Source organism: Parasteatoda tepidariorum, chromosome 9, assembly GCF_982258835.1.
Source record: "Parasteatoda tepidariorum strain Cologne lab strain chromosome 9, Ptep-v5.0, whole genome shotgun sequence".
Classification (NCBI taxonomy): Eukaryota; Metazoa; Arthropoda; class Arachnida; order Araneae; family Theridiidae; genus Parasteatoda; species Parasteatoda tepidariorum.
Window position 1 is genome coordinate 22984311 of NC_141763.1, and position 14569 is coordinate 22998879.

Below are 14569 nucleotides of genomic sequence, written 5' to 3' on the forward strand. Positions count from 1 at the left end.
TTAACATATTTTTCATTAAATTGTACTCTCGTCGGACCAAAAAGTAAATTATAATGTTTGGAATGATTATGAATACTTAATTTAAGATATATTAAAACGGCCTACACATATTTTAGTTGAAAAATTAATTTTTTACTTTTAGCCAAAGATCATAGTCTTCTGGCCCACAATGCATTCGTCAAAATTGGTTAAACAGTGGGGGGAAAATGGGGGTAAGAGAATTTACGCGAGCATAAAAATTATATAAAATAAACAATTGAATAATACATTAGAAAATCTAATATATATAATTCTCTTAGGTGGCTCCCAACTTTTGGCTGTATTTCTTTTCCGCTGGTGGCAACGTTTGCTTTGTTTTGTTTCCGTTACTATTTCTCTTACACGGCGAATCGACCAATGATTGCCGCTAAAAATGTCCCATGCCAAATCTAGTTGAGGTGGCTCAACATATAGCGCTTTTAAAAACGGAAACTGAAATAACCAGAGAGCATCAGCTGCGACAATCTCATACTATTAAGCTAGACAGAAGTAAGTAGTCTTTGTCGATAGATCTCTATTTTAGTAATTTGTCGAAAGCGCTTTTTTCACGAATTTATATATTACGAATTTATTTGACGATTTTTAAATTATATCACGAATTATACTATAGCACATTTCTAATAGGTTTAACGATAACATTTATTGAATAGGTTAACATTTATTTGAATTCAAATTTATTTTAATGACTTCGTATTTACAAAAAAGATGTTTTGTTGTTTTTTTAAAGTTTTTATACGGATTTGAATGATTGTTTTGAATTCTTAGAAGTTAGTAGCGAGCGAAGAGAGCTTGGTTTGCGAAGCAAACCATATAAGATTGCGTAACAATTTTCGGGGGCTGGCCAGCGTTAGCGAGCAGGGGGTGCAGCCCACTAGCAATTAATTAATAACAATAAAGCGCTAATAAAACGTAATTAGGGATAATAAAATGATCACTAAATATTGTTTACAATAAAGAAAAACATTAATACGCGGAAGAAGCAGTTTTATATATATATGCTTTAATTCTAAAAAAAATCTCGGTAGTTACAGAAATTTATTTTTTCTCGAAAAAATACTAGAATGAAATACCTTCCGTACCACTTTTTGCTCTTTTCCGTCATGGTATGTATAGACTTTCAGTCCTAATAGAGCTAAGTGGTACATCTAATATATACACCTAAAGGTATCTAATACCCTAACTTTCGCTAAAAAATAAATAAATAAAAGCGCTTTATAGCATTCAAAAAGGATGCCACTGTCAACTAAAAAATTTAAGAAATGCAGAGATGCCAAATGCTTCGGACCTGACAAAATATTTTTTAAAAAAACAATAAAGAACTATAAAAATTTGCAGGTTTTCAGTTAATTTTGTCAACTTTATAAGACTCAACAAGGCTTAGCAGTTCCACTGTGGCATATAACGTAAGTCTTTGAATTATTTAGAAATCGTAGTGAGTAACACACCTATAAATTGAATTTACTAAAAAAAGAATCATACATTGAAGCACTACCATTCGGAAATATTCATCCGCATCAATTTTAAGCTGCAAGAATGCAGCAGACGACTAAAAATTTTAAAAAGTGGTAGAAACTCAATTCATTTTTATTTATTTATTACCACTTTTTTCAGTTTAAAATATTCATTCTAAAACAAAAACATTCTTTACCAATAGTTTTTATAGCAAGCTAAAAATATTCTCTGAAACATTGGAAATTTTAATCTATTTTAATAGAATTTTGAATTTTATTTGTCACCCCAATTCATGTATTTAGTCGCTCGTGGCAGCCCAGAAGTTGGCAATTCATGGTAGAAACTCAGGTAGTTTTTTTCTCAGTAACTCAGGTAGTTTATTTAATCTATTTTAAGTATTTCATCGAAAATGCAACTATGACTTTACATTGGAAATTATTCATAGCTAAACCAAAAACAGTCTTTGATTCCATTTTCAGTAATAAAAATAAAGAAATTTGCTAAACGGAATCTTTCTTCATAGATTTTTGCTTTTTACTAGTCACTACTTTTTGCATTTTTAGTCGACTGGGGCATCCCTATGCCCCCCCCTCCTATCTCTTTAATACTGAGATCAAACCAGTGAAACACGTTAAATACCTCGGCGTCACAATCTCATATAATCTGAGCTGGAGTACTCACTTAAACGACATAATCAAAAGATCCAGAGGAGGGTTTTTTGCGCTCAAAGTCCTCCTGCATAAGAATTCAAAACTTAATCTAGGAAATAAAAGAACTATCTATATACAAGCGATTCGACCAATTCTTGCGTATGCTTGACCAGCCCTCACTACTATAAGCAACAACCTAAAAAAGAAGCTATCTACAACTGAAGGTAAATTTTTACGCACAATGACTGGCGCCCCAAGGGCGATTAGCAATAGATTACTCAGAAAAGACTTAAACATTGATGATATCAATTGCTTTATAGCTAAATTGACCACAAAATTTTATAGCGACGCAAAAACATGCACCACATCAGATTTCAATAAGTTGTTCGATATTAATATAATTCGTGATAATTCGAATTTCAGCCCAATTACCGCCTTTTTATGCTCAGACTGCATACTATCAAAATACTATTAACTTTATCATAAAACTCTACTCAAGGGGATCGCCCCATTCCAAAGATGATTTTCACTTCAAAACTAAAGATTTACTTCTTTAAGGACTGGATTTGTCGTTACAACATACTACAACTTCATAGATATTTAGGACCTCCTAGAATACGACAAAACAGAATCGATGAATCGGTTAGTGGCGCTTCGCGTCAAACGCCGAGATAACCCCAATATCCAGCATCCAGACTGAATTTGTCGGCACAACTAATACTAAACTATAAAAAGAATAAATATTTACTTATTTTTCTTTTTGAAATGTTCATGCTAAACCATGTGTTGCTACATCTCCTCCGTGTTTTTCTACAAAATTCAAGTCCATTGGAACACATACATGAGGCACATGAATTGGGTTTCCATTCTTCACCGTTCTGAAATAGCTCCCCATCAATATTACAACTTTTTTCATCATGACCTATTTTGAATGAAAGAGAGAGAGAGAGACAAGATTGAATTTAAAACAAATCGGAAGAAATAAACTAATTTCATTTTAACAGTCGACATTGAGTCTCAAAAGCTAAAGGTATCTATTACAAGGGACATTTCATCATTAAATTAACAATGATGTTTACAAAATGTAACCATTGAATGACAAATTCAAAAGGTGATTACGACAAGGGACATTTCATCATTAAATTAACAATGATATTTACAAAATGTAACCATTGAGTCACAAATGCAAAAGGTGATTACTACATGAGATATTTCATCATTAAATTAACAATGATGTTTACAAAATGTAACCATTGAATGACAAATTCAAAAGGTGATTACGACAAGGGACATTTCATCATTAAATTAACAATGATATTTACAAAATGTAACCATTGAGTCACAAATGCAAAAGGTGATTACTACATGAGATATTTCATCATTAAATTAACAATGATGTTTACAAAATGTAACCATTGAATGACAAATTCAAAAGGTGATTACGACAAGGGACATTTCATCATTAAATTAACAATGATATTTACAAAATGTAACCATTGAGTCACAAATGCAAAAGGTGATTACTACATGAGATATTTCATCATTAAATTAACAATGATGTTTACAAAATGTAACCATTGAATGACAAATTCAAAAGGTGATTACGACAAGGGACATTTCATCATTAAATTAACAATGATATTTACAAAATGTAACCATTGAGTCACAAATGCAAAAGGTGATTACTACATGAGATATTTCATCATTAAATTAACAATGATGTTTACAAAATGTAACCATTGAATGACAAATTCAAAAGGTGATTACGACAAGGGACATTTCATCATTAAATTAACAATGATATTTACAAAATGTAACCATTGAGTCACAAATGCAAAAGGTGATTACTACATGAGATATTTCATCATTAAATTAACAATGATGTTTACAAAATGTAACCATTGAATGACAAATTCAAAAGGTGATTACGACAAGGGACATTTCATCATTAAATTAACAATGATATTTACAAAATGTAACCATTGAGTCACAAATGCAAAAGGTGATTACTACATGAGATATTTCATCATTAAATTAACAATAATGTTTACAAAATGTAACCATTGAATGACAAATTCAAAAGGTGATTACGACAAGGGACATTTCATCATTAAATTAACAATGATATTTACAAAATGTAACCATTGAGTCACAAATGCAAAAGGTGATTACTACATGAGATATTTCATCATTAAATTAACAATGATGTTTACAAAATGTAACCATTGAATGACAAATTCAAAAGGTGATTACGACAAGGGACATTTCATCATTAAATTAACAATGATATTTACAAAATGTAACCATTGAGTCACAAATGCAAAAGGTGATTACTACATGAGATATTTCATCATTAAATTAACAATGATGTTTACAAAATGTAACCATTGAATCATAAATGCAAAAGGTGATTACTACAGGGGACATTTCATCATTATATCAACAATGATGTTTACAAAATGTAACCATTGTGTCACAAATGCAAAAGGTGATTACTACATGGGATATTTAATCATTAAATTAACAATTATTGTAGTTTCACTCTAGCGAACTTTATGAGAAGCTTCTTAAATATTTTTTATTGCAAAAGCACTTGACTTTACATCATTTACATCATAAATCCCATGCATACTTGCAAAACGTGAACCACTTAAACATGAATGAGAATCAGTCGCTGGAATTGCATCAACTCCCTAGCTCACCAATATCGACTGAATAAATCTTCTTCATTTAATGAAGAACAACTGAGCAAATGATCTTTGTCCATCTCAAAGTTCTGGTTGCACATAGGACTGCCAAATATACCAATTCTGTACAGATGTTTAGCAAGGCAGTCATGTCCAGTCTCCAGACGGAACGCCGCCACTGCAGTGGATCTAGGGGAGTTTGGAATTTTATTAATTGAATACCTCCATTTCTTATTTTTGATTTCTTCTAAATTAGCATCGTAGCTTTTCTTCACAATATTTTTTCCTAAATATTAGATCTGTGAGCCACTCAATGCAGAATACAGAGATTTTACAAAACGTTACTATTAGAGTACCACAGGGTTCAAGCCTTGGTCCAATCCTGTGGCTACTCATCGCCAATATAATATTAAAAGAATACAGGAATATGAATGAAAAAATTTTTGCCTTTGCTAACGATTTCTTTGATTTGATTTCATGATCAATATTAAATCGATTAAGACCATAAATGACCACCGCACTAGAAAACTTTCAGAAATGTGCAGAAGCAGAAAACCTCAAATTTAGTGTAGGCATAGTCTTTTCGAAATTAAACAAAACCACTAGAAAACCAACCATAAAATTGGGTAAACAGAGTATATTCATAATCCCAACCATAACTTACCTTGAGTTCCAACCTAATTCTCAGCTATCCCGGTTACCCCATTTGGATAAGCTTTATAATAAATAATGTATCTTCCAAACTAAACTGAACAGAATCTTCAAGCCTTTAGTAACACAAACACGAATGATTACCTTGTTGAAATGATAAAAAAATATTTACAACAATACTACTAAATTCCACTGAATTAAAACCTACAAAGGATATGAGGGTAATGATAAAGCTGACACATAAGGCAATTAATGCAAATATCTCTGTTCAAGTTGTAATTTTTTCTAATCTAGGTTATATTTTCTGTACATTTTTTCATGGCAATTACTGTAAATATCTCTGTTCAAGTTTGTATTTTCTCTAATCATGGTAATATGATTGTAAAGCTACCACAACGACTGCTTATATTCAAAATGTTTTTAACTCATTATTGTAATTTCATGATGAATGGGATAGGGGCCGCTGCGCGGCCCAGGTGCCCAGTTGTTTTTAAATAAAGTAAAAAGTAATAAAGCTGACACACAGGCCAAGTTTGCATGCCAGAAATCAACAAATACCGTCCTCTTTTTCTATTACCCTGAGGGGACCAATCAAAGGCTGGATTTACTTTAAATTTTTCAATTTTACGTAGAACATGACCAATTCATGTCCATTAATGTTTTTAATTTCCAGTTCAGTAGGTTTCTGTTTTGCTTTTCTAAAAATTTCTGCTCTACAAATTTCATGAAGTATTTGATACGTTAGATTCTTCTAAAACTGTTAATAAATACTTGAAGTTTTCATATTATTTTTATGGCAGTGCCATCACATGGCAGTGCTCAGACCCATAGAGTAGGACAGATTTAAAATTAATGTTGAAAATTCTCAGAGTTAATTATAATTTTGTCTTTCTATAATCTACTGAGAATAGCGTAAACGCTTCATCAAGCATCTTGATCTATTTGATGTATATCTTCATCAGTTTGCTTTTTATTATTAGTTATATTACTTTACTTGTAAATAAAACAAACAAGTCCAAAATCGGGGTCGATCCAAATCAGAGTCAGTTCAGATCAATCAGTCAAGAGTTTAAACAAGTCCAAAACCGTACTTTATATGAAATCCTAAATAACTTTTGAATCATAAATCCAAGCTAATTTGTTTCGGTTTCCGTCAACGCAGAGCAAAACAAATATATGGAAAAAATACTTCATATGTTCAGGTAAGAGTTTAGGACGCGTAAATAGATTCAGGGAAATATTGTGCTTTTTTATCTTTCATACTTATTAAATAAATCACTTATAACTTCTAAACTATTAGTCTTATCTAACTGATTTTTTTCCATCTGATTCAGCGTGAAAAAGTACGCAGGGAACATTTTTCTTACTTGGTTACATACGATGGTGATCTTTTCCCTTGTCAACCCTTTTCTCCTCAGTAAATTCAAGATCAGAAAGTCGCGTGTTCAAATCATGACCGGGTCAAAACTATATCTATAAGATGAGGCCGGGATAGCCTGGTTGCTAAGGCACTAGGGCCATGTCCAACAGTTCATGGGTTTTATCCCCGTCGGTCGAAGACTCTCTGTGTAGTAAATGGTGAGTGATGCACATTAAATCTGTCGAGTCGCAAAGTCCTCCATGTTCCCATAACAAATCAATACTTCTGGTGGTACTGATCCAGGAGTTACTTTGTCTTCAGAATTGGTTCAAAATTACAAGGCTACGGAGTTGATCATTAGTAGTCGTAAACACAAAAATTGAGTCGGCTGTTCAACGACGAATATAATATAAAAAAATAAGTAAATTCAAGATAAGTAGTTAAACCTCCCTTCATTCGAGGGGGCAAACTAGATATTAGTACTGGGTAAAGATGGAGTATCTAAGTATTTGAGATAGCGGTTAAAGCTCAGTTTGGGGGCGGGGGCAAAATTCAGGTATCAGGAACAAACCACAATTTTTTAAACAATTTCTAGCTGCCTTCTAATTATTTATGCATTGTGCCTTTTTTGTGACATGTGACCTAATAATGATTTCTAATTATTTATATTTTCCCTCCTTACCTCTACATCTGGGGCAACAATCTCCAGGAAGCATGTATGTTTCAGTTTTGCATTCCATATATTTACAGGGCTTTCTATCCCGCCGTACAACTCCACTTACACATTTAACAGGGGTACAGGAATCTGGATTGATTTCTTCACCATCTTTAAGTAAATGCCCAGAGAAGTTACAATCTTCACCCGTTTCATTAAAACCTATTTCAAGAGAAGATTTTGGTAATTAAATACATAACAGAGACATTATCATGACAAATAGTTATTAGTAAATACACAAATAATATATTATAATAAATGCAAATATTTATGATAATGACAAATATTTCGCACACAATTATAAAATTTGTTCATACGAAAACCATTTTATGCAAAATATAAAATTTTGAAAACATTCATTATTTTTGCTAATTTATCTAATAATAGAAGAAAAAAGTTTGAATTGTAAGGTGTACAATGCTTTGCATCATTTTAAAAAATGTAATTTTACATCGTAAAATATAACATTTTAGCGAAATCAGTCGAATAGTTCCTGAGAAATCCTATTTTGAAAGAGTCGTATTTTAAAATACTCTTAATAATGTAATTAGTTGCATAATAAAACACTTATTTTCAAATTAGCAAATCAGGAAAAAAAGTTTTTATGGTTTAAAAGTGTTGTCATTCCCAGGGAAGGATTGCTATGAAGTCCTATTCTTCTTAATACCGCCAGATGGCGTTGTTTTTTAATTATGTATTTGTCTGTTTTTTGTTGATAAACACTTACTTTCTGTCTGAATCTCTAACCACGGACTACAAAAAGCATCTTTTTAATTGCCATTTTAGACAATCTCAAGAGGCGATTACAAATGATGAAAGTTTATCTCAATTTAGCTACTTACATTAAACTTTTCTGAGAACTGTATGAACCCTGATAAGATATTTACAAAACAATTGATGTAGAAGCTGTAGATTCTCTCAAAATTTCAAGTACTAGTGTAATAGCAATTGAGATAAGCAAAATTTGTGAAACTTCACATGCTATAATCAGATCTTGTTTATTTACTTAATTTGTTAATACAGGATGGTAAGATAAAATAAAACGACAAAAAATGTATGATTAAGTATGTTTTACCAGATTATTTAAAAATTAAGAGTGCGTAAAGCAAATTCGGTCGTCCGTATTATTCATTCCCAAAATTTTAACGAATTATTTACAATAGCTTTCAAGTTATTACAATTTCTTTTTTGGGCACTTTTTCTGTTCACTCTGTATATCGAGTTGCCTAAATCAGTGTTCACCCTAACCCGGGCCGCGAACCGGTACCGGTGAATGGAACAAATAGTCCCGGGCCGCCCAAGGAACATTAAATTATTTCCATTTTATTTACTGTGGTGTATTTCTTTCAGGTTTGTAGTACTTTCCATGGGCGCGATATTAACCGGGAGCTGAGAGACCGCCTCAAACCGCACGCAATTGTATTTAATTTTGAATGCATGTTTAAATTCAGTTACATCAAAAATTATTAAATCAAAAAACAATTTAAAATATAAACAATCAACGTCCCGTTTTCCTCACCGGGCTGTAGTAAAATTATCAAGCGTTGACCGGTCCGCGGCGATAAAAAGATTGGAGAGCACTGACCTAAATCATTGTAAATCAAATTTATTATATCATGAACCAAATAAACAGCAACGCTTACTACCATTTATAATACTCAAGAAAAATCTTACGGTAAAATGAAAGAAATTGTTCGTTCCGCATTCAACAGGCTTTAATATTAATTAAAATAAAATTAGTTAAAATTATTTTTTTAAGACTGTATTTTTAAACTAAAATTATGTTCATTTTTATTTCACTTGTATCTTAATATTAATAATTAATTTGAAAACGTGTCTACTTTGGTCCCCTGATATGAAACTTGTGCAAATTTCATTGGAAAAAAAATTTTCACATATGGTTAAAACTTCTACTCACTAGCCCCTTCTCCTCTGATTATAATATTACTGTAACATTTTAAAAATATTTTTTTTTTAAATAAATACATAAATTGCTGAAAAATAATATTTATTTAATGTAGTGGGATGATTGAAATAATGAGTTAAAGAATGCTATTGGTTTTGGGATGGGAGTTCCACAATAATGATAGAATGTATTGAAATAAAACGAAATTGTATCTGGATATTGATTATTTTCAGTCATTGAATGGAAAATAAAAAACTATCGATTTCAAAGTAAACAACAAATAAACGAATTAAGGCCGAAAATAGAGTCTAAGGGTATTAAGGGGAACATGATCATTAACGAAATGTGGTGGTTCAAAATAGAATTGCAACACAGTAACCCAAATAGGTTCACTGGTCAAACTACGCGAGGTTAATATTTAACAAATTGGTATCACCAAATTTTTAACAAGGTGGACTCTATAAAATAATCAAAATTAAAGATTTATGTTAATAGGAGTTAAACTTGCCATAACCAAATACAATCATACCATTTAAGATAGTTACTGGATGTTTCCAATTAAAAAAACTTATTCACCCAAGACAACGAAATGTGGTCTACTTACCTCTACATCTCGGACAACATTCTCCTGGGACAACGTACTTCTCAGTTTTGCATTCCATATAAGGACAAGATTCTCTGCTACATTGGTAATTGTCTCCAGAAAGGCATTCACATGATGTACAGGGTTCGGGATACCATTTTTCATCTTGCTTATGTAACATTCCATTGTATTGACAATAGCCAGGAGCTGTTTAAAAAAAAGAAAAGAAGAATAGATTTTGATACATAAATAATTCTTTATCTAATAAGAAGGGCTGAAACAGTTCTCTTTGAAGGAACATAGAATCTAAAACGCAAAAAGTAAATGGTAGCATTAATAAGCCACATGAAAGCTGAAAATGATGTCACAAATTCATACTAATAACATGATTACTTTTTAGTGGTGCACTGATATCAAAACCTTATGTTGAACTTTTAACCAAATTTAACAATAAGTTTAAAGAAAGTTGTAATTTCACATTTTTTAAGTGTACATTTACGAATTCTAATTTTTTTTTCTCAATTTATAGAAAATGTAACATAAACCAGCAAGTATTCCTCGCAAGTCTAAATTTTTGAGCTTCCATAGTAAAAATCAAAAATATTTATTACTTTTTAACGCATTGCAAGCGGGTCACGTAAAAATACTTTTTTGAAATTCTTGCAATGCGTACAAAAGTTTAAAAAGTTGTATCAAAACTACTTCGTTTCCCCTCTGTTTTTCAAAGAAATCATTCATTCGTGATTACCAACAAACATAAATGATTCGGTATCTATGTAATCAGTACATCAATCATTGGTCGTAAATTTTTTTTAAAATTTAAGTTAATGAATATAAATAAATTAAGAAACTCGACAGAAGTTTGAGGAATTATTTAACACGTTGAAAGGCACGCGAATTTTTCATGACTTGCCCGTCTGGCCAAACGATAAATAACTACAAACTAAATTTGCAAATTTGACAGATTTTGCTTGTTTTTTAAAAGGTTTAGCTTAACATATCTGTTCGTTTGTTGTAGTGGAACTGGGCATCTGAGGATGACATATCTGTTTGCTTGCTTTATTTAACTAAACTGGGAAGTCGGGCCGCGAAGCGGCCCCTATCCTATTCATCTTTAAATTACATACAGTAAGGTAAAATGCATTGATTTGGGAAACATTGTGGTAGCCATAAATCAAACCGTTTGCTTGAGAAATAACAAAACTATGGAAAAATTCAATATGACAAATTGACGTTTTTACGTAACATTAGATTAATATTAATTGCAGACTTAATCTAAAAATAAAACATGATTTGATATGTACAATAATTGATTTTTGAAAAATGAAAGATATAATTGATGAATATAGATAAATCATACCTTGATACATGATAAAATAACATATTTGAAGAAAATGCATTTAACACGTTGAGCGCCACGCTAATTTTACATGACTTGCCCATCTGGCCACGGTAAATAACTACACACTAAATTTGCAAATATTAGACGGATTTTGTTGTTTTTTTGGATGGTTTATCATAACATATCAAACAAGGTTTATCATAACATATCAAACAAAAGTGGTGAATTATATAAGCCTACGAATTGTTTAAAAATAGTGGTGGATAAAAATTTACTAAATTGAATTTATTAAACCAAGAATCACAATAATTAAGTAAATTTTGAATACATTTTCTACAATTCCATAAGAAAGTGTAGATTTTATAGTTCTATATCATGTTATACGCTGTCAGCCAGCTGTTTTTCGCGGTCTATGTGAAAGGTCAGTGCCAGCAAGCGGTGGCAGACGCAGCCTAAATGTAATTTCAGTGTCAGCCACCGGTGATTGGCGCAGCCTAAATGTAATTTCAGTGTCAGCCACCGATGGCTGCCGCTGCCTAAATGGAAAGTCTAGTGTCAGCAACCGACGGCTGACGCGGCGCTCAACGTGTTAATATATTTTATCAGCGAAATGTTGCTCATTAAAAAGAATAGAATTTGCAAAAGAATTTAACGTCCATAAGTTGATAAATATATATATATAAATTGGCTATATTATCAGAAAATAACTTTTAATGTGATTTAATTTGACATAAGTAAAAGTCTGCTGTGTAAAGTTCCGTGAATTTAACTTGTGAGTCTTGAAAATAAAAATAGAACTCACTGGAATGGGTAACATAACTTAAAAAAGTGGTAAATTATGTAAGCCTACGAATTGTTTAGAAATAGTGGTGGATAAAAATCTACTAAATTGAATTTATTAAACCAAGAATCACAATTAATAAACTACCACTTGAAAATATTTATTCGCTGTCTGGAGCAAGTTGGCATATCTGTGTATATAAATAAAGCTAATTTTGTGTCTTCTATATTGCATTAATTTTATCAAACCATTTCTGCACCTATAATAATATTAAAAAATTAAAAATTTACTCGAATTATGTGTTTTTAATGATCTAGGCTTGCCGGTCACCGGTGACCTACATAGCATTCAACGTGTTAAAACTATTGGCATTCACTCGCTATAGTTCGAAATCCCGAAAGATTAACCCTTTGAACCTGAGGTCCATTCTGCGGTTTAAATAAAACCGTACTAAGAACCAACCACTACCACTAAGAACCGTACTACCACTAAGAACCAACAAATCAAAACCCACTGTTCATACACGCACTCTAGAATACTTGGTGACCTCCAAGTAAAATGGTCAAACGCAAAAATTTTAGCATTAAATCAGGGTTAATATACAATATTATATATTATAAAACTTGATACCAACTTTGATGCGTTTGAAATATATCCTAGTATTTGACAACTTAAATGAGTTCAGAAACTACACCGAAACAGCAGAATTTCTTTTTCTTAAGAGCCACCAAAAAAAGTTGCATATTTCTGTATTGGAACTTGTTTCTTAAAATTTCAAGAACTTTTAGTTACCTAAAGTATACGTAGCTAGTATAGAAAAAGTACATCGTGATACTTAATTATTATTTAAAAGATTGAAAAATCGTGGAATGTGCTATGAATTGCCTTGGTACCATAATATTACAAACAGATCATAAAAGTAATTAAAATTTTAAAAAATAGTTATAATTTAAAAATAATAATGTAGATTTTTATAGGATTTTATCGTGTGAGCTGATGATAAAATTATACCTTTTCGTTGGTTTGTCTTCTAATTTTTTTAAAATTTTAACAATTTATTCATATTAATTTTTCTCTTATGTAAAATCTTTTTCCTTTTCTTATTTTCTTTGTATTTTTATCTTATAGTATTTATTCTTTATATTTGCAGTTATGAGTCATAACAAAATCAGTCATGATTTTAATCTTCCTGAGCAAGTTCGATATAGAAGTTTTTTAACCCCTCTCGTTTCCAGAAATTTAAAACCCTAATTAAAGAACAAATAAACAAAATTCTCACCAATACTATACACATTTGGAAGCACTACTTCAGCGACGAGAATCACCATCCACAGAGCAACTAGAAATGTTCTCATTTTATAGAAAGTTAGAAAACACTACAACCTCTTCATAAATAATATCGGCAAATCTGATGCAGCAAAAAACGATCACAGCTATGTTTGAACAATGCTTCAGAACTCTATATATTCTTACAAAGCGAAAGTGAAACTAACAGATCTTATTTACCGACAACTGCACAACCTTTGGACGGACCTTGAAATACGGTTGACAGATTAACTTGACCTTGGTCAAGGATTCACAGAACAACTCACGTGGAATTTGCTAACGAAATTACAAGCAAGCTATCTGTCAGTTCGCAAAGATAAAGTCGTTGACTGATTGGTTAATCGATTTCAAATGCTTTTGCTGTATAGAAATTTTATTATGAATTAAGTTGAAGTAAAATAAATGCACGTATCACACTCATTTCAGTATAAAATAGAAAGACTGCAATAAATTTTAATAGGATATTATGATGAAATAGTTTTAAGCAAAACAAAACATTCGATTTAATTCAATTTTACGGTTGAAAATATTTTAATATCAGGGTGCAAAAGATTTTTTTAAATTTTAAAAAGTTTACAAAAACTAAGAAAATAAATTGCATTTTAATAAGTTTACATCCTATGCTTAATATTTCCAATCAAAAATTTCGAGTTCCAAATCTGAGTATAGATTACTTAACTTAAAATGAAAAGCGAAAGAAAAGATATTAGTAAATTCTTTATAGAATATCACCACTTTTTAAATTTTTTAAGCACTGTTTGAACCTTGCTCTAGTATTAGATTTCATTTTTAATTTAACACGTTCACGCAGGGAAAAAGAGAAAATACTGGTAGAAGAACTATTTCAATATTAGATAATACTCGGGATGCGCATACCATGTACCATGACAGTAACGCATATTAATATATATGCTTAATTTTTTTAAGAATAGTGGTGATGAAAATCATTTAAAAATTTAGATTATAAAAGAAAAAAATAGTATATATTTACTATCACTTTAAATATAGAAATAAAATTTTACGCCAAATGTGTAAAAGTTGGCAGGTATGAACTCATGATGAGGTAATTTCTAATTT

At 31.0% G+C, this 14569-nt stretch overlaps 1 protein-coding gene across 2 annotated transcripts in view; it reads right to left on the reverse strand.

The window, feature by feature from the left end:
- The window catches only part of LOC107438360 (uncharacterized), a 96465-nt gene extending 82692 nt beyond the window's left edge, over window positions 1–13773 (reverse strand). For both annotated transcript variants that reach the window (XM_087151039.1, XM_087151041.1), the window contains exons 1-4: window positions 13446–13773; window positions 10065–10250; window positions 7522–7716; window positions 2890–3063 (exon numbers count right to left, since the gene is read on the reverse strand). In XM_087151039.1, the coding sequence (XP_087007165.1) occupies window positions 2890–3063; window positions 7522–7716; window positions 10065–10250; window positions 13446–13521 (631 nt within the window). In that variant the 5' untranslated portion in view covers window positions 13522–13773. The remainder of the gene's footprint in view (window positions 1–2889; window positions 3064–7521; window positions 7717–10064; window positions 10251–13445) is intronic.
- Between the last annotated feature and the right edge of the window lie 796 nt (window positions 13774–14569).